Source organism: Rhopalosiphum padi, chromosome 1 (assembly GCF_020882245.1).
Source record: "Rhopalosiphum padi isolate XX-2018 chromosome 1, ASM2088224v1, whole genome shotgun sequence".
Lineage (NCBI taxonomy): Eukaryota > Metazoa > Arthropoda > Insecta > Hemiptera > Aphididae > Rhopalosiphum > Rhopalosiphum padi.
Window position 1 is genome coordinate 920,604 of NC_083597.1, and position 19,910 is coordinate 940,513.

General features: G+C 32.1%; 1 protein-coding gene across 1 annotated transcript in view; it reads left to right on the forward strand.

The window, feature by feature from the left end:
* Positions 1-19,294, forward strand: part of LOC132929421 (mucin-2) — a 98,831-nt gene extending 79,537 nt beyond the window's left edge. Inside the window, 5 exon segments of the mRNA XM_060994797.1 lie at positions 4,497-4,771; positions 13,543-13,755; positions 13,836-14,140; positions 14,142-15,560; positions 16,210-19,294. Coding sequence (XP_060850780.1) covers positions 4,714-4,771; positions 13,543-13,755; positions 13,836-14,140; positions 14,142-15,560; positions 16,210-17,529 — 3,315 coding nt within the window. The 5' untranslated portion in view covers positions 4,497-4,713 and the 3' untranslated portion in view covers positions 17,530-19,294.
* Positions 19,295-19,910: the final 616 nt, after the last annotated feature.

The window sequence follows — 19,910 nt, forward strand, 5'->3', positions numbered from 1 at the left end:
TTAACATGAATTTTACTATTATATATTATTACCGATTTCCAGTCGACTCGTCGTCGCTGTCGTTATTATTGTCGTTGACCAATTATTTAGGATTTTTAGGCCTGACGTGACGTAAGTAATCGACCGTGTGTGTGTTCTTTCTTCTGAACGTACGGGACCAGTATATTAATATTATGTACTAATAATGTTGGCCGATGGGTGATAAATTTCATCTGCCGGTACCTAGTATTTGGTCTTCGGTGATTTTATTTTTTTTTGGAACGCAAAACCGAGTTAAAATAATCGTTAATTGATTATTGCTCAACATTTATACAGACCAATCCACAAGCTACTATAGACTTTAATAATTGTAATAATATGTTATGCGCGTATTATGGCTATATATACAATGATTGACTAAAATAGACACATTTATATTTTACTAAATAATAATATTAATAAATAATAAACCTCGACATAATAATGGCAATACTGCAAATGTTAAAATGGCTCCCGGAACGTTTCTAAATTAAAGTGTGCAGAGCGTGCTTACTATTACGTTATAAATATAATATGTACGAATAGGTATCCCGGCCAGAGACGTCACGGTGGTGACGGATTCCGAGAAAACATTTTCATCAATATTCATTATCAATTAAGTGAGGATACTTTTTTATTTCAATTTTATTAACATTTTCGTGACGAGCTTCACAAATCAACGTTCGTCGAAATCATTCTTTTGCCGACGTGTTGTGGATTTTTCACAATGGAACCGTAAACAGAGGATAGGTTTTTTGCAACAGTCACAATGTTTTTTTTTTCCTGGAGACATCAATTGGATACATTTTTCATCGTTGTACCTTTTAATAAAAGCTTTTGTAAACAATAGAATTCGAATTGAAACGCAGAGATCGATTTAATTCGAATTGAAACGCAGAGATCGATTTGGTTTATGTTTATTTTTTATTTTATCTTTGTCGAATAACATTCCAACACGAATATTACACTAACATATTATTTATATAGAACATCTCGGTAAACGTAAACTATCAGCAATATTGCGGATCGATATCAACATATATTAAAACGGCCGTTTGTGTACAGTGCAATACAAGTGTATTGCAATCGTAGAGTTAATGTTGTTGTTTGAACAAATCAAGATGATCGAATACATATAAAATATAATATATTACTATTATACAAGTAACATTATATAATGTTAGTCCATTGAAATGTTTTAGAAATCCTATATTATTTTGTCGTTAATATTAGCAGAAAGTGGTTGAGTCAGACTTATATGTGATAAAAAAAAAAAAAAAAACAATATTTACTCGTTAAATAAAAAAAACTAGTAACTATCAAGTTTATACTATTTGATTTCGTTTATAACGGAAGTTTATAGTGTTTATACAACTGTTTAAACTGTACTAATAATTAGCAGTGTGTCTTAGAATATCGCACTTTCTACCTACATCACGAAAGGCAATACATTATAATAAGGAGGTTTCCACACTTACCTATTACGTCACTCATTCCGAAACTCCTGTCATTTCAAAATATAAATTAGTTATTAATTTAAAATTAAACTTTATCATTTTTCGTTTAGGTTTAATCACATAAACCTACGGTTAAAATTCGTTGCGCATTGGATATTTCAAAGTTTAAAGCTATCGACTTTGAAATATTGTGTTTGTGGGAAAGCGGAAAAACTATTTATTTTGTATACAATCAACCTGTATACAGAGGTACAAGTACAATCTATGAATCCCGTATTCGTTTTATATTATTGTGAACATCAATGCCATTAATTTATTGCGTAAAGTGTAAAATAATCTTTTGCAGAAACTGTTTTCTAATCATATATACCTAATAAGACGTCCTGATAATCGTGTAAAACAATTATTTTATTAAAACTTAGTTACACAATATTGGTAAAAACTTCATCGATATTCTGCAACCTCGACCAAATTATTTTTGTTTCGTTCGTTACAATGCTTGTTATAAGTTTTTCAATCGAACGACTATTAGACCTCGGCTGAGTTACATGAGGGCTTCGTGGAAAACTTGTATCTCACAGAATATATATTATAGACGGTAACTGTAATAGTCAAACGGAAAATATTTACTTTATTTTATGAGAGTATCAATTCAAAATCGAAATTGTTTATTTTATGACTGTCATTACACAGTTAATGGTAGAGTAAGTGCAATAATTTATAAAAAATATGTTTGGGCAGTAGTTATTGTATCATACCTTCCAAACCCGTCAACAGTCATGCGCATAAACTTTAGCTCGATAGAAAACATGACTAAGCATGGTCATTACTAATTTGGAATATTTCAATCGCTAGCCACTCACTTCCCGTGGTTTACTTATTCGATGAGAAATAATGTATACATGTATATTACAGCGTAGCTCGTGACATATGTCCGTAGATTTGCTGTATCTTAAACTATACAAAACTATTATGCATGTTTTTAAAATATTATTTATTTGGGTGGTTTTCGCTAAATATAAATTAGACATAACCTAACCCAACACTTAAAATTATATCTAATTATAATAACCATTTTTATTTTCTTCGTGAGCCAATAAATCCCTGTGCGAGACCCTTTTCAAAATAATGGTTCCGAGGAGTATATATTCATGTACAAGATGACCTATCTATTTACCAAATTTTAGAACACTGAGTGCAATAGATTAGGCCGTGAATCGCTTACATACACCTACGCACACACACACACACACACACATTATATATTTTATTAATATAGTTAAACGTTAATGCACATAACACACTCGTGCGTATAATACAATGTATAATATCGTGTGAATTATTAAAACTTTTAAATGCGCCGAACCGGAATGATGCGCGCGTATGACGTCATTATAATAATATATAAACGTTCCGGCTTCGAGGATTAAAGCGTCCGTTCAAGAGGGCTACGGTCGTATGCGTTGTTATCCCGTGGCCGTTTTAAGCATCGCGCGCGTGTGTAAATAACGTCCGTCGCACTCGGATTTACTGCAAATTGAAAGCGAGCGAACGTGTACTTCGTACAAAAAAAAAATCGCGTCTGGGGAAGAAATGTTCATGACGGTGGTGGGTTTGAGGGGGTGGTGAAAAAAACAACAAAAATGCCAATTTCGCCATCGACCCTACGTCGTATTTCCACGGTCCACCCGCGTTCGCTGCCGACCCGCTTATATGTCTTTAGGGAAAATACGATCAGCGCACAATATATAGAAACGCTCGCTTGTTCGCACACACCCGCAAAACCCGCGCACCCGGAAACTAATAAAGTGCCTTTGTTAGGATCTACTTTCGCGTGTACATGTATTCGTATACGCCAGATCGGTGTACTCGCGTGTGGGAGTGGGGTAGTTTGGTATGGACGGAGTGGGGTGTAAGGGGGGGGATCAAATCCGACGGTGTTAAACGTATGCACGCGTTCACGGTACATCAGCCACGAGGGTTTCGCGTGCCCGCCGTCGTTCCGTTTTTCGATAGGTCCGTTTCGGGTCTGACGTCGATAATTTTCACTGAATATATATATATATATATATGTACGCACACACACGTACATCTAAGCGCGTGCACGTAGAACACGTATGGTAGTGTTAGTAGTGGTAGAGAAGTGGTATTATAGTGGCAGTGGTAGTGGTATTACATGCGATACATAAAAAAAAAGCGCTTTACTTTACTCGGAAGAGTGGAAAAAATACCGAAGCGATATTATTATATGTAGGTACCTATATACATTTTTTTTTAAATTTCCCAGGAAATATCTTCTTCATTCCTCCCAGCTATTCAGACTATACATATATATACATTGTCTCTCTTTTTCTCTCTTTATACATATATATATATATACACACACTACATATACGCCTCTGGCCGGAGAGCGACACCCTATTAGATTTTCGCTCGAAAAACTCGTTTATATGAAAATGTTGAATATATCATTATATTGTCTCATTTTATATAGCCGTTCTATACTCTGTAGCGTATAAAATATAGTTTATTATATACTCGTGCCAATCGTCTATAAATGTTAAGGGTGCTTATATTATAGGCACAGAGATAAATTGATTGCATAACACATGCTCATATATACTTTAAATGTTTACAAATAATAATAAAAATTAAGTTCGATATCATCGATATTATATTTCGTAGATCCACAAGATTAGAAAAATGCTTCAAACTATAAAGTTTAAATTATAGGCTAGAATAATTTAAGAATTAAAAATTCGTAGTACCTATTTATAATTTATATTATACTATATTGCATTGAATAATATTCTGACATAAACTAAATATAAAATATATATAAATACAAAATGAATAATTTGAAACAATATTGTGGTTGGTGTACATCTATTACGTGGGTTTCTTGATGCCAAAAAGTAAAAATCCGTAGTATTTCTGTGATTCGTAATATTATATAACATATTATACCAGTAGTAATTCACGTATTATTATAAATTCATATTTTATTGTTTTTTGTTTCAGATTTTCGTGCATATATCCACTGCCAGTTGGCTTGTTGAAATGACTTCTTGCAGGCGAAGACTGCAACACTGAAAAGCATCCGAAACACACTTATATAGACCCAACCAACACCTAGTTGTATATATTATCATACACTCCGTTTCACTGTTGACAAGAGTTGATAAACAAAAAAATAAACATATAGACACGTGAAATTCAGTCGTCCGTGCCCGTCAAAATGATATTCGCCGAGATGAAAACGTTTTCGCTGTGCTTTGTATTACTACTAGTGAAAAGTGAGTGAACATTTAATATATTCAAAGCTTCTCCAACCCAATTTCAAAATAATTGTTTCATATGGTTTAATACGAATGTTTGAGGTTATATTATTGTGACACAATATTTAGTTTATCAACTAGTCTTTGTGATATTTTACTATAATATAATGCATACAAATTAATTATTGGAAATTAATTTATATTTTAGTTCCATTTTTAACTATGTGACAGTTTTATAGCTTATAACTATGTAAAAATAGGAAGATAAGTATTTTATAGGAATTATAGGGCAATTCAGGCTTTCAAAAACTCGACTATAGTAATGGTAGTTAAAATCAGGTTGAGGGTACTTGATTGTAATAATAGTCCTTCGGAGAATATTACCCACGAAGTATCAATGGTGATGGAAACAAGATAAAAATATTTTTTTTTGTGTGTATTTGCATATTATAAAATAGAAATACCTTAAAGTTACATAATATATTATAATGTGACGTTTATAAAAATTAAAAATAATAAAAAATATTTTAATTGGTATTTTTCTCTTTGATTGCGTGAACAACAGTAAAATAATTTAATAATAGTTATCATGATTTTCATTGCATAAAGCAAAGATATACTACTAAAAATAACTGTATACACAAATTATTTACAAGAAGCTGTGAAAATTAATAACCATTTATTATTCTGTATTCATGATGATACCTATATAATTTTTAATATTAAAATGCATTATTATTATTATTATTATTATTAATTTTATATAATGGGGTGTTCTTTAAAAAGAAAACTCATAAATGTTGATATTAAATTTAAAATTTTTAAACGTGTAGGTACATTTAGAAAAATTATAATTGTAAAGTTAATGTTTTACATCAAACACTGTTGTTAAAATGTATGTATCAGTGTTTTATTTAAAACATTCTACAGAGAGATAATACTTATTATTTGATTATTTACATCTTAATCATTATAAAAAAATTGTAGAGCTATTAATTATAATGAAATGGCTATTAAATAATTTAATATTTATATTATATGTTTTGAACCAAAATCATATACACTGACATTAAATTGTAAAAAATAATTAATTTTGTTAATAAGCTAAGCACACTTACATTTTTATATTTACAAATATTATTAAATTATTTATTATTTGACTGCTATTTATTTTATAAGCACAGATTTATATAAACATAATTTTATTTATTTATTATTACTTAAGTATTAGGTATTTGTTCGCGTATATTATATAACCTGATACTTTTCATATTAAAATATTTTAATTTGATAATGTCGATGACTAATCACTCAGTTTCATTTATTTACACGCCCAATAATTAATGTATCATTTTTCTCTCTATAAGATTGATTAATCTCTTTTACTAATCGTTGTACATCATAAATGCTGAATCAACAGAATTAAGATTTTACAATAGTTTCTAAATGAATATTAACACAACATTATAGTGTGTCATTTTTAAATGTATAGTAATATAATTAGCATATTTTTCTTACCTATAGTTTAGTATAACATCTCACACTACTATAGTAGTTTGAAACTAGACATTTTTCAGTTATAATTCAACGTTTGATGCGTTATATAAGTGGGTTTAACGGGCATGTCTTATAAGTTATAAAATACGTATTACTATACCTAATGACATAGTGATTGATATGAAAACCACACACCGTTACATTACATGTTAAACTTTTAAGTGATTTCTATAGTAGGATTTATAGATCTTAATGAAACTATCAACAGTTTATGTTGACGACAGTGTGTCTGATTATTGTATAAGTATAATGTACAAAACCCAATATCTGACACGAATGTCTTCTTTGAATTTGAATCCGCGCCTGTCTTTGTTGTTGATCAACACGACGACATCATTTGCGATAGAAATTACGCTGAAACGTTCACTCACACATCATTATGTGTGACGATTTCATTAAAATGTTACGCTTAATAAATACTAATAGTTAGTAAGATTGATTACTTCGTCGATAAGACGTCCTCGCGTCTCTTGTTCAATATAGCTTGGTGAGTGCACTTAAGGTTTTTATTTATATATATATATATATATTATGCTGTTGCACAATAATGTACCTACACAAAATACAATAAACGAGATAGAATAATGACGATAACTATGATGACAGCTAACTCTTAGACTAGGCCCATATGAAGGAATGCCGTCGTTGGGTGTAGGTACGACCCATTGTCAGAACGTTGCAATTCAGAATGATGCCGATTTAAGATTGTAAATGTTTAGATAACCTCTTATTAAAAAATAATAAACTCTCTAAATACTGTCACTATTACCTTTAAAGTGTAATATTATGATGATACCTAGTGAAATGTTAACTAAAAAATTTCCTGCTGGTTTGACTAAAGATATAGTTTTTCAGAATTGTATTCTAAGATTCTAAAAAAAAATAAAAACTACCTCTTTTACGTAGTATCATGAAAATATTCATTCTTAAATTATATGTCATGTGACATTCAAGCTTTTTTTACAAGAACCGAAAACAGCATTATACATCAATGTAGTAGTACAGCTTTGTATACACCACTGAATCAAAAATAAGTTTTGTTTTACATCAGTTAGGCATGGTTTACAATAGGAAATAATTATGTATTTTTAAATTTGTAATACGAATATTTGATTTACTGTTGTTTTTTTTATGTTCTTGCAGATCTAATAACTGAAGTGTAAATTACTCTTAAATAAGATTTATGAAAATTTATAAACTAGTAATTAAAATTGTTTGTTTAAATTATTGTAGCTCTTAGTATTCGTACATTATATTTTGTAAAATAAGTGCTTTGGTAAGTGTTAATTAAATTACGTTGTCTAAATATGAAACGATAAATGTAAAAGTAATCAGGCTCAGATCACATAAATAAATAAGTAATGAAAATGATTATTGTGATAAAAAGAATTATTTTAATCGAGAGTATGTAAAATATATATATATATATAAGTATACCTACCTATATAATATATTATATTCGTACACACAACGTTATAATAATTATAATAACTATATATTTTTATGATCGTTAAACTGTTCTATTTAAACAGATTAAAAATAATTTTAAAGTTTTTTTTTTAATAATTAACGTTTTGATTTTGTTCAGCTTAGATGAGATACATCTTACAATATTTTATCAGAACATTATAGCAGACCGGTTTTTCGTACTTTATAAATGAAGCGTAATATACTGTTTGGGATTTAGGTCTCGTGGGACAGTGTTTTAAATAATAATAAAGGACGAGAATATGTTTAGTTCATTGACATATTTTACTGCACTTCTGTACAATATAAACACAGATTGCGGTTCAATCCGTGAAAATTGTATGCATATAATGGGGGTTCCTTGGTTCGACAAACTTTGAATAATCATCAGTAGTAATTTTGAATTCATAACGAATAATCTAATGACTCACAGTTCGACCATAGCAATTTCGGTCGCGGTTTATATGGCACTGAAAAGTAGATAGAAAATAATCAAGATTCAGTTGGTTACAGACCGTTTGACGTGCACAACAATAACGACTTACGCACCGGTCAATAAGCCCACCAGAACGATCGATTTTCGTACTAACATTACCACCTACCCATTATACTTATATTTTAGTGTTATTATTATTATTATCATCATCATCGTCGTCGTTATGATCGGCGTATTACATTTCGTCGTTACCACAGATTTCGATCGTTTAACGTTTTGTATAATGGGTTAGTCACAACAATGGTATATCGTCATCTGTGCGTGAGAATACGTTCTCGCACACACGATAATCATTATCATCATCATCCTCTTCATCATCGTCTTCATCGTCGTCGTCGTCGTCGTAGTAGTCGTAGTAGTCGTCGTAGTCGAGTCTCTCTGGTCTAATTATACACCGATGTCATTGGCGGATCTAGGTCGGAGGTCGGGTTCGTGCGATCTTTTTTTTCTCTCAAATCCGCGACGCACTCGTAAATCTCATCAACGGGTCCGCCTTGGCCATTGTACGCCTGGTTCAATACGAATTTCATTTAAACGATAAATACCACTAAAAACCACGATTATGAGATTTAAAAAATATAACGAAATTATTACAGGCGTGAGATGTGAACTACTCGGAGAGATGACATTTAGGTTTCTCACGCGCATTTGGCAAATAATGCATCTGTGATACACACCCTTGAACAGCGTATCCTAGCTCACATAATGTGTGCATGGTTGTAATATTATTCTGTTCGGTGTTAAAAAATTATAATAATATAATTCAGGTCAGGGAAAACAATTCCGGTTCACGGTCGCGAAAAGCGTAGGTACCAATGTCTTATGATTATCAATATTATTATAGTCATTTACACTGTTTCTATAATAAGTCTACATTTCTATTTAATGTTCCATCATATATACCCTAAATACACTTAGATGTCAAAACAATTACAGTCTATCACGATATTATGAAAATAAAATATATTATGTATTTATTTCTTCACGTCCAGCCACCTCGTTCGACCAACCACTATACGCAGCTACGCGGGAGTTTTATTTCACCGCGATATTTTTCCTTTTCTTTTACAATCGCAGTAGTTTATATGGATCAAACCATCATTCGGTTGAAATAACTATTGTTACAAAATAGTGTTGTGGTTGACATAATGTGATATAAAGTATACTTTATATTTTATTGATGTATTTTTGGCATATTATAATCTACCTAATATTATACTCCTACTGATTAAATTATTAGAAGTTCATTTTATACTACCAAAGTTGATGAACTTTTAATGTGTTTTACATGTTTTCAGTAAAGTTAATTGCAACGCCCACCTGATGCTAAATTAATTTTATGTACTCAGAAACAAAAATCGTTATTTCATATTTATTCAGTCCTTTGTGTCCTAGGTACAGCAGGTTTATTTTTATTTTTTTAAGTGCAAACTATTCTGATATCAAAGTGGTTTGAGAACTTTTTCCATTAATCTGAAAGCATGCATATATTTCTTATGCAGGACGAAAATTAAATTCTTTTTTCTTTCAAAGATGTATAATTTAGGTACATTTTTGAATTTTCTTTACTATTGTTTTCTTGAACACAGTAACGCAATAATATTACATTTTATTTTTAATACCTATTTTTCGATAAAATGTAATATAATGCTTAATTATTAAGAGAAATTATTAATCAAAATTAAAATTGGTTTAGAGAAAAATAAAATCTCAAAAAGTTGTCAGTTTTTTGGTAAAATATATTCCTATTCATAATAAGTATTTTATTTATTTGTTTTCCAATAAAAATTATGTTATTTCTTGTTGATATTTATTTTAGCTCGATGTAATTTTGTACCATCTGTTAAGACAACTTTAATGGTATTGTAATATTAGTTATTGAAATAATTTTCATAATCATTTTCGCCGTCTGGAAACACAGCTGTGAGTTATTAAAAAACAAATTAACTCGAGTTGATAGTTTAGAAGATTCAATGTCTTTCAAGACAACTTGACATATATCCTTCTGTCCATTGTCAGTTATAGCTCCAAACTTTCTTACTTTGAATTTGTTGAACTAATTAAATAACAAATTAAATTATATAGTACTTGGTTACGATTGTATCGCCTCTTGGTTTCGGTTAACGTTAACCGTGAAATACTTTGTAATCAGTAACCTTTATTTCTGTCAGGTTATAAAAACAGAATAAATAATAGATAAAAATTATAAAATTATAATGTTGTGCTCGTCATTTACATTGATTCTGTTGGACTATTGGAAAACTTGTGGGCACATTTTCTACGGAAAGTTTATTACAGTGAGTTCAAAAAGTTTTGAAACGAACAAAATGTTGTCATCAATTGTTAAATTTTTTTTCCTGCATAACAATTAGATTGTTCACATGCTGTTGTGCAGAAACACGTTTTGTAACACGTGGACAAGTTGTGGTACTGTTAACAGCAGTCTTCCTCCATTTATCGTTCTCAGTATTTGGTGTTATTAAACTTTTTTCAATTTTAACATGCACGTTAAAAACAATTATAAATATTCAATCAGCAGCCGTTGAACAGATTAAATTATATTAGAAAACCTGAACTAAATCTGACAAAACTTTTAACGATCTCGTTTTACATATCAAATTTATTTTTTAAAATCAAAAATGATATTAGTAAATATTCAATCATTTTTATTTTATAAACTAATTGTTAATTATTAAATACATTATTGGTCTAGATATATTAATTCAAGGAAAGGGTTTTCTGGTTTTTTCACATAACGAATTTCACATAATAGTATCATGTTATTCGACGTTCGAAAAGGTCAAAACAAACTTTTTAATTTGAACAATTTGTTTATCTGCACACAAAGCTTCACGGCTGAAAATAGTTTCTGGTTTTCTATATTATCCTGAAATATACATTTCAACGTTAACTTATCTTATTTTCTATACCCACCGGATGTATATTATATGTTCAAATATGTTCTATACATCATACGTCGAATAGAAAAACTTTTAATAGGGGGGTTGTAAGCACCATAATTTATCGTAATTGTTTATTTACGATAATAGTATCTCATGTCCTATATAGTCGCTCATCATAATAATATGTCCAGCTGTACTAGTGTACTTGAGGGTAAGAAAATATAATATTATTGACTAAATTGTTACTAAATACGTAATACGCCGTAAAATATGTTTAAATCATTGCTCTCTTATACGCACAATTTCAATTTTAAAATAATTATCACGTATAAAATAAGAATCACATGGGCTAGAAATACAAATTATGTCGTTGTTATCTATATTATCATTGATGTATATTCAACATTAATCGAATCTAGTGTTGACGTGTGGTTAAATTCACGAACTGCCTAATCCGCCCGAGCATACAAAATGCATGTTATTGAGCATTGACACAGTTCGGAGCATGTTATCTCACGGGACCATGAACCACGAGCGAGATCTTGATCTCAAAGTGCACTTCTGAGGTCCATTTGGAAGTCTGTACGGTCTAGTGATCTCGAAACGAATTTACAAAAAACAACATATCATTATCAATATCTATGACAGCTGATAAGTTAGTGGAATTTTATTTTTCTAACTGCAAACTTCATGTCAATACAATTTAAAACATTCTGATGGCTGATAATTAACTGAAAATGTTAATAAATTTAGAGGGAAATGTTTTTAGTTGCTTATTAATTTAAAATATTAGGAAAAATTAAAATTAAATATTCCTAAGGCATTTATGTATATTACCCATTTAAAATAACTCAACAAAAAATGATAAAAAAAAAAATAGTTGTTTCCATTATAGGTTTTATTTTTAAATAGACAAACCTTTTTTGTTTTATTGATCTGAAATAAGTGTACATTTTATTATCCAGTCCCTAGGTGCTGATCTTCTCTAACTTTAAATTTGTATAGATACTAAATGTGTTAAATTACAATATAATATTAAATTTTGTTGCTAATAAGTGTACCTAGGTATCTTTTATAATTTATTACAATTTGTATATAATGTCTTAGAAACTATATACATAGGTTCATTAACTTTCATTTTCATTTTCATTAATATAAAATCCGTGTATAATATTATGTTAATAAATAAAAAAAAACAATTATAGTATTGTACTGGGAATTAAATGATTAAATATGAAAATCAATTTATTCCACTTATTTTAGAAACGATAAGCAGATATTTTTCACTTATTTAAGTTTATCTTCTATTTTAATTATCAACTGGTGCAAGAAACCATGCTTAAGTTGATTGTATGATTTTATTAATTACTATATGCTAATACTCTTATTTAATTTTACGTCAAAATACTCAAATAACGATTATGTAAGTATATTTTAAAATTGATGATTTAATTTTACATATAGTAATAACGGCCTGAAAAAAAAAATATTACCATATTTTTTTAGTTTTCCTTAGGATTGATTTTTATCCTACATGTATTTTTTTCTGACAAAGCGAAACAAACCATCTGTCGATAATATGTTCGGTATTTAATATGTAATTTTTATAATCAATATATATATATATATATATCAACGTCCCAAGTATAGTGATAACTACATCTATTTAGTGGAGAAGCATGTTGGTGCGTATGGAAAGAACAGATTCTTCCGTTCGGCAAACAAACCGTAAATTTCATGATTACATTATATTATTATCACCCCTGTCAACGTGTAGCAATAATAAATTTCAATGGCCGTGTACCATACGCTGACATATGCGTATATATATGCACATCAACACAAAGTATATATATATATATGTATAATATTATGTATATATAGAGTTAATGACCATCTATTGTTCTAACGCAATAGTGCATAGTGTCCTATGTTATTGGAATCCACAAATAAACGGTATTTTGTTTATCCGCCAAGCGTTTATCTGTCATCAGTAATAATTTTACGACCTCTCCGGCCTCAGCTACTATCAATTTCTCACATCGTCCCCTATTCAAACCGTCCCCCTTTTTGTAATGGATAGTCCCATTTGAAACTATAATATTTCTCTGAAATAATAAACGATTAAATCTATAAGTACGTTTATACATATAAATATTATATTTATTTCCAACTTAAATTGTATAAATTTATGAGTTTGAATTTTCTAGTTTGCTGAAAACAAAATAGCCATATTATTTATAGATAAAATAATTATTAGACTTATTATTGAGCATTTGAGTATGAATATTTTTACAAAACCATTTTCATTAAATATTTTTACAGTAATTTAAATCGATCGATATTTATAATATCTTATGTTTTAGTTTCAGCGTTTGGATTAGTCAAAGCTGATTCACCACCAGGCCCCGTATATGTCAATCCAGATTTAGTTTATGAAAAACCTGAACTTATCGCTTCGCAGGTAGTTTCATCAGATTCTCAAATCACACAAACGGTATATGGATTTTTGGACTTTACTACAACGATTGGTAACACTGTAATGGTTTTTATGCCACAAAGTGCATCTATTTCATCAGGTAAGTACTAACCCACAATATAAAAAAAGAACGTTTATAAAATATTATTATGTATAAATTAAATAAATTATGTTTATTAGATACTACAGTTGAAACACCATCAACCACAGAAGCTACAACCACTACTACTATTGAAGAAAAGCCTATTACAAAAGAACAGCTGGAAACAGAATCTATTGGAATTATTCCTAGTAAACCAGTAAATTTACCAATCGATTCAAAAAATGAAGAAATAGTTGTGACTTCGAATGAACCTATAATGACCACAAAGGAAACAACTACTGCCGAACCAATTACCACAACTACAAAAGAACCACCAACAACAAAAAACACAGTAAAAAAATCTGAACAAGAAAAAAAATCAACAGGAGTTCCAGTAACAACAAAAAAAAACGATTGCAAAATCAACTACACCATCACCTCAAAAACCAAAACCAGCTGGTATCGCAAATAAAGAACCAGCGGTAAGCTCAAAGGTTGTAGTTTTAGCGGGTTCTAAAGTCATAGAAAATATTGTAACTAAAGTAGAAGTAATCGAGGGAAGTACACCAGAGCCATCTAAAGTAGTGGAAAAGGCAATTTACAGTAAAGTTGAAGTGATTTCTGGTGAACCGGTTGAAGAGGTAGCTGTAAATCATTTACAACCAACTCCAGAATATGATTTCCTTTCCCGTCAACCTTCAGAAGTTGTGGACGAAACATTTAAAGTAATTGATTTAAAACCTAGCGTATCTAGACACGTTCTTGTTCAAAAAAGTCGTGGTCCCGATGGAAAACTCCGTGCGTTTAACTCAGTAGCAAACTTTAATGCAGAAGAAGAACCTGTAACCAACAAGGCACCGAAAAAAGTAGCTGTAAAAATATCACCATCTGCATCTGGTGCCCGAATCTTGAAAACAGCTGCACCAAAGCCTTCTACTAGATCACCAAACGTTGAACCTACTCCAGCCAGCTCTGGATTAGATGACGAATCTCTAGAGTCATTAGTAGGTTCACAACCAGGTTCAAACTTAGTTCGACAATCTAGGAGGCCAGCTATTGGTGGAGGTTTCAATAAAAACAAATACACACCTACACCAAAAAGTAAATCAAAAGAATTTGAAGATTATTCGACTACTGATGAGGAACAAAATGAATTTACATCAGCTCAAAATGAACCTACTACTCCAAGTTACAGGAAAGGATCTAAATTCACTTCAAAAATTACTACTACAACACAAAGAGTTCCCAGCTTTAAACAAAACCGGTTTAACAGACCAACCACCTCTGAGCCAGAAGTAGAATCGACTGAAGCATCCGGTAATCAAAGAAGGTTCCAGCCTAGTGCTAAGCGTTACGAAAATAACAATAGTGCAGCGGTAGTCACACCAGCTAACCGCCGAGCTTTCAAAAAACATTTCCAACAACAAGAACAATCTCCCCAATCTAGCCCACAACCCATTCCGACAGCTCCATTGACATTCAAATCAAAACTCATACGCCCAACTGGACGCTGGGAATATAAAACTTCGCCCAAACCTCGTGTTACCATTCGCCGTATTGATGAAAACCGTCATGGACAGGAAAATGCTACAACACCATTAACACCACATTTTCCTGATGTACAAATTGACAACGGAGATCAAGCGTTGGCCGGTTCAGGTTTATTACCAGCTTTACAACACGATGATGATAACGACGTTTTAGTTCAAGACGTGAGCCCGACTGCAAATGCTGAGACCATCCGAGTGGAAATCTCTACTCCAGCTGAATTCAAAGACATATATTACGAAATTGCCACAATCAAATCGCCGTACTCATTCCAAGTAAAATATTTCAATAATTCTATTTTTATATTTTCTTAACATATAGATTATAGATGTACTTATAATTACTAACGTAAATATGAATATCTAGAAATAATTTAAAACATCGTGGTATAAAAAATAGCCTTACTTAAAAAATATATAGCCAACGGTTATTGGTCAAATTTCTATGATAATATAATTATTAATAATAATTCCATAGAATTCGCACCAAAATTACGTTATAAAATATACAATCTAGGTACTTGAAAGGGCCCAGATATTAATAACTTACAAATATATTTATTTCACAAAACAATAATAAATTATTGTATATAAATGGTCCGAATACTTAAAATACACAAAACATTTTTTTTTAAATTTATACAATTTTTTATTTATTGTTTTAAGTTTGAGTTTGAAAATTGGTTTTAATTCAAAAAAAATTTGAAAATGTCTTTAGTATTTTTATAATAATATGTAAGTAAAATTAAATTGAATTTAATGCTATAATATCTGTAAAAGTTGATAAGTTATATTGTACTACTAATATGTGATTTAGGTTATCAAATCAAAAGGAACATTATTTCCCATAACACATTTCTCTTATAAATTATATCAACAGGTAGAGTCGTTTTAATAATTTTTACGATGTTTTCGTGTCTCGCAGGTGGGTTCTGTAAAAAACACCAGGTTCATAACGGTAACGTCGACGATCCAAAAGAGCTTGGTAGAACAGACTGACAGTCCGGTACCAGCCAGAGTAGAACCACTGTCTGAGAACATATTGGCCAGCCAGGCGCCAAACCTCTACGGCCGCGAGCAGCCAATCGATTCGAGCCTTGCTACGCTGCCCCCGATCTCCTTATCCCCGGACCAAGCCACACCACCACTAGAAACTATGACTGAAAGCTTTAGCACCACCGAACTGATGCTCAAGACGCATATTCTGCCAGTCGTTCGGGGTACGGATACCAGCAGTGTGACGCTGGTCCAGTCATACAAAGTGACCAGGTTGGTTACCGCAGTCAAGACTCTGCCACCGATGGAAGTGTATCAGTTCGTGCCCAGCAAAACGCTTAACGAATTCAATACACGACTTGACGAGGCCGGATCAGAACTACATCTAGAACTCGAGTATGGCGACAGCGGAAACCACGACGACGATTCGTCACATCCAAGTGCAGCTAAGGCATTCTTGGACAGTTTAGACCTGTCCAACGTGGGTTCGGCATTCGACCTGTCGCAGATGGACAAGGCGAATGGACCACGGTCAAAGAAGGCACACCGGATGGCTTCGGCGTCGGGCAACTCGTCGTCGGTCGAACACCCGTCACATCAGTACCAACAGCAACTACAAGCGCCCACTATGAGCCCCGAACAACTCCAGCAATTGGCCCTGTACAGGCTGTTGAACCCGAACGCGCCCATACCAGCGCCAGTCATCACCACCTCCCGACCGGTTTTGCGGTACGAGACCGTTTTCGAAACGCATGCCTTACCCGTGGTTAACGGTGGTGCAACGTACTACACCACTCTGTCACGACCCGTAGGCACAGTTACTAGAACCGATTATGAGCTGGTCACAACCACGTTGGCTATACCTCAACCGCAGTCACTACCATTCCCACAACAACCCCCGCAGCTCCAACCCACACCACTGTTCCAGTTCCCACAAACACCCCTATTCCCACAGCAACAACCCCAGCAGCAGCAGTCTCTGTTCCCGGTGCAACCGACGCTGTTCCCGCCTCAGCCATCGTTTGCGGTCACGTCTACACCCGTCGTCACCCAATCAATGGTCACGCAAACCGACAGCAAGGTGCTGAAGCTCACGTTCGGCGCCAAGACCGCGTACACCACCATATATTCCAGCTCGGTGGTGCCTACCCAGGTCACGTCGTACGTCACGCAGTCTGTGGCAGTTCAGCCGACCGTCGCACAGTTCCCCAACTTCATACCGTACGGCGGCTACCCGTTCCTGGGTTAGACCACCTACACCGGTGCTCGCCGCCGTCGTCCGCGTGCCATTGTATATTATTATCCGGAAAACAGCGACCGGAAATCCGGATGACCCATCGTCGTTACTTGTATATAACTACATTATTATTATTTTTTTCATTTCCAACAATCGCTCAATTCTCGTGAAATCGTCCGGTGAGAGCAAATAATTATTATTATCGGAGATACTCGATTGCGGCCCGAAAATATCAATATCCCAATTGCATCCTAATATTCCAAACACACATTGGTTCATAAAATAATGCATTAGTGTATAACTAATACATCAGGCATAATACAAATATAACGTTATTAAGTATTTTTACACATCATTACATAAATATACAATTATAAATGTCAGTAAGCCTTAAGAAATAATCATACTTTACACTCATAATAATATAATTTTCGAAAATTTACAACTGAATTTTTTATAAAAAAAATATTATTATATGAAGGTTAGACATATTTCACATTTTTTTTTAATTGAGATATACTCAGTGAAATATAAAATAATGAATTGAATTCCTTTTGTTAGAATTTTGCACCGAATATTGTTAATTCATGTGAATGCGCTGTGTTTTATATTTTATATTATCATAATTTATAATACCTTAAACCATAATCACGAAGTTTATTTAGTTTTAATTAATAATTACTGAAAACAGAATTTCATAACTAAAATCTATGGGCTCGCAATTAAGATTTGAAAAAGGAAAAAAGTTACTTTGGGCCGCAATCAGGGACACTCATTATTATTATTATTATTATTTTTTATTATTATTATTTGTATTATTATTATTATTATTATTATTATGCGTATTGCGTTGTAAATAATATTATTATATACTTTTAGCTCTTATAAATTGTATGATTATTGTAACTGTAGGGAAACGCGACCGACTCTTAATACACATCATACTGTAGTATGTTTATGAGGTGTTTAGTTTCGTCTGTCGTTTTGTTACAATTGTTTTTTTTCTTTTATCTTTTACCTCTTTTACTTATCGTCGGGTTGTTCATTTCCATACCATTTGCGCGACGGACACTAAAGTGATAAAGACTTGAGGAAGACTCTTGACTTTTTGTACGTTGACGACCATCTCCCGAATTTCTTATACCGTCGTTTACTTATTAAATTATCACGGTCCAAGTCATTTCGATGTTCATTCTAGTTATTTTTCGCGCATTTCATATAATTTCCTACATATTATTACACATTACTACTTATTTATATATAAAAATAAACAACTACAACTATTTTTATTACAGCACGTCATAAACGATTTTCTATTGTAACACACTGTCTTTCGTGCATTATCTATACGCTCACTTGTTCATTTATCATCCGACCGGAATCAAACTTTGAAAGTCAGCCAAAAGTTTACGGTGTATCTTTTCTCCTCTGCTTCATTCACTTTGCTCCTGGCCCTCGCCGTTTTTTCGGTGTTAAATAACAAATCTGGATGCCGGTCATGATTAATTGCTTTTTCCCAATAGGAAATAATTCCCAAAATAGAGGATGGTGCCAAATACGAAGAGGTCAAAAAACAATTTTGAGTAGCATTAGACTATTATTATTATAGCGCTTAGTGAATTCTGTTTAAATCATAAATAATATTTAAGTGTAATTATGTTTTATAATATATATATATATTGTATTAATATGTTTATTTTTATACTATGTAACTATTTTTTTTTTTTTTTTGTAAGAGTTAAATATTATTTAGTAATAAAATATTTGTACAGTTTAATTGAAGTGTTATTATGAAAATTATATTATTTTACTTTGTTGCTTACTACGAAGTGTGTACCTGAAATAATTTTATCGGACAAATCAACGAAAAACACGATATAAATATCAAACAATTATTCGTTTAGAACATTTTATATCTAATTTTAACGTAATCGTTTCTTACGTATAGTTTGCAATATGATTTATATTCACTAACCCAGATAGCACGAATAACCCAGTTCGATTCGCTTTCGATTTTGATTTCTTCTCAGCAAAATAAATCCTTGAACGGAGTCAACACACGAACGCGTACTTATTCCTCGGGCACGTCGTGATCGTCGGTGAAACCACCGCGACCTTGATCTCGGTTACTCGCGCAATACCGGTAGCTATTATATCATTGCAATAGGATAATAACATAATGTAATATACATGCCTACCCATTACGATCGACGTCGATCAGGAATATATCATAAAACGGTCGGTTGTTGTATCGAGATCTACGCACCCGACGCACAACCGGTGCGATGAATATCTTAAACTCTGTTCGTGATCGCCCGTGGTTAGGTGCAGGGCCAATGTAATATTGTTATAAAGAAACGGGTGAGTTGATTTCCTGTGGCCGCCCTGTGGAG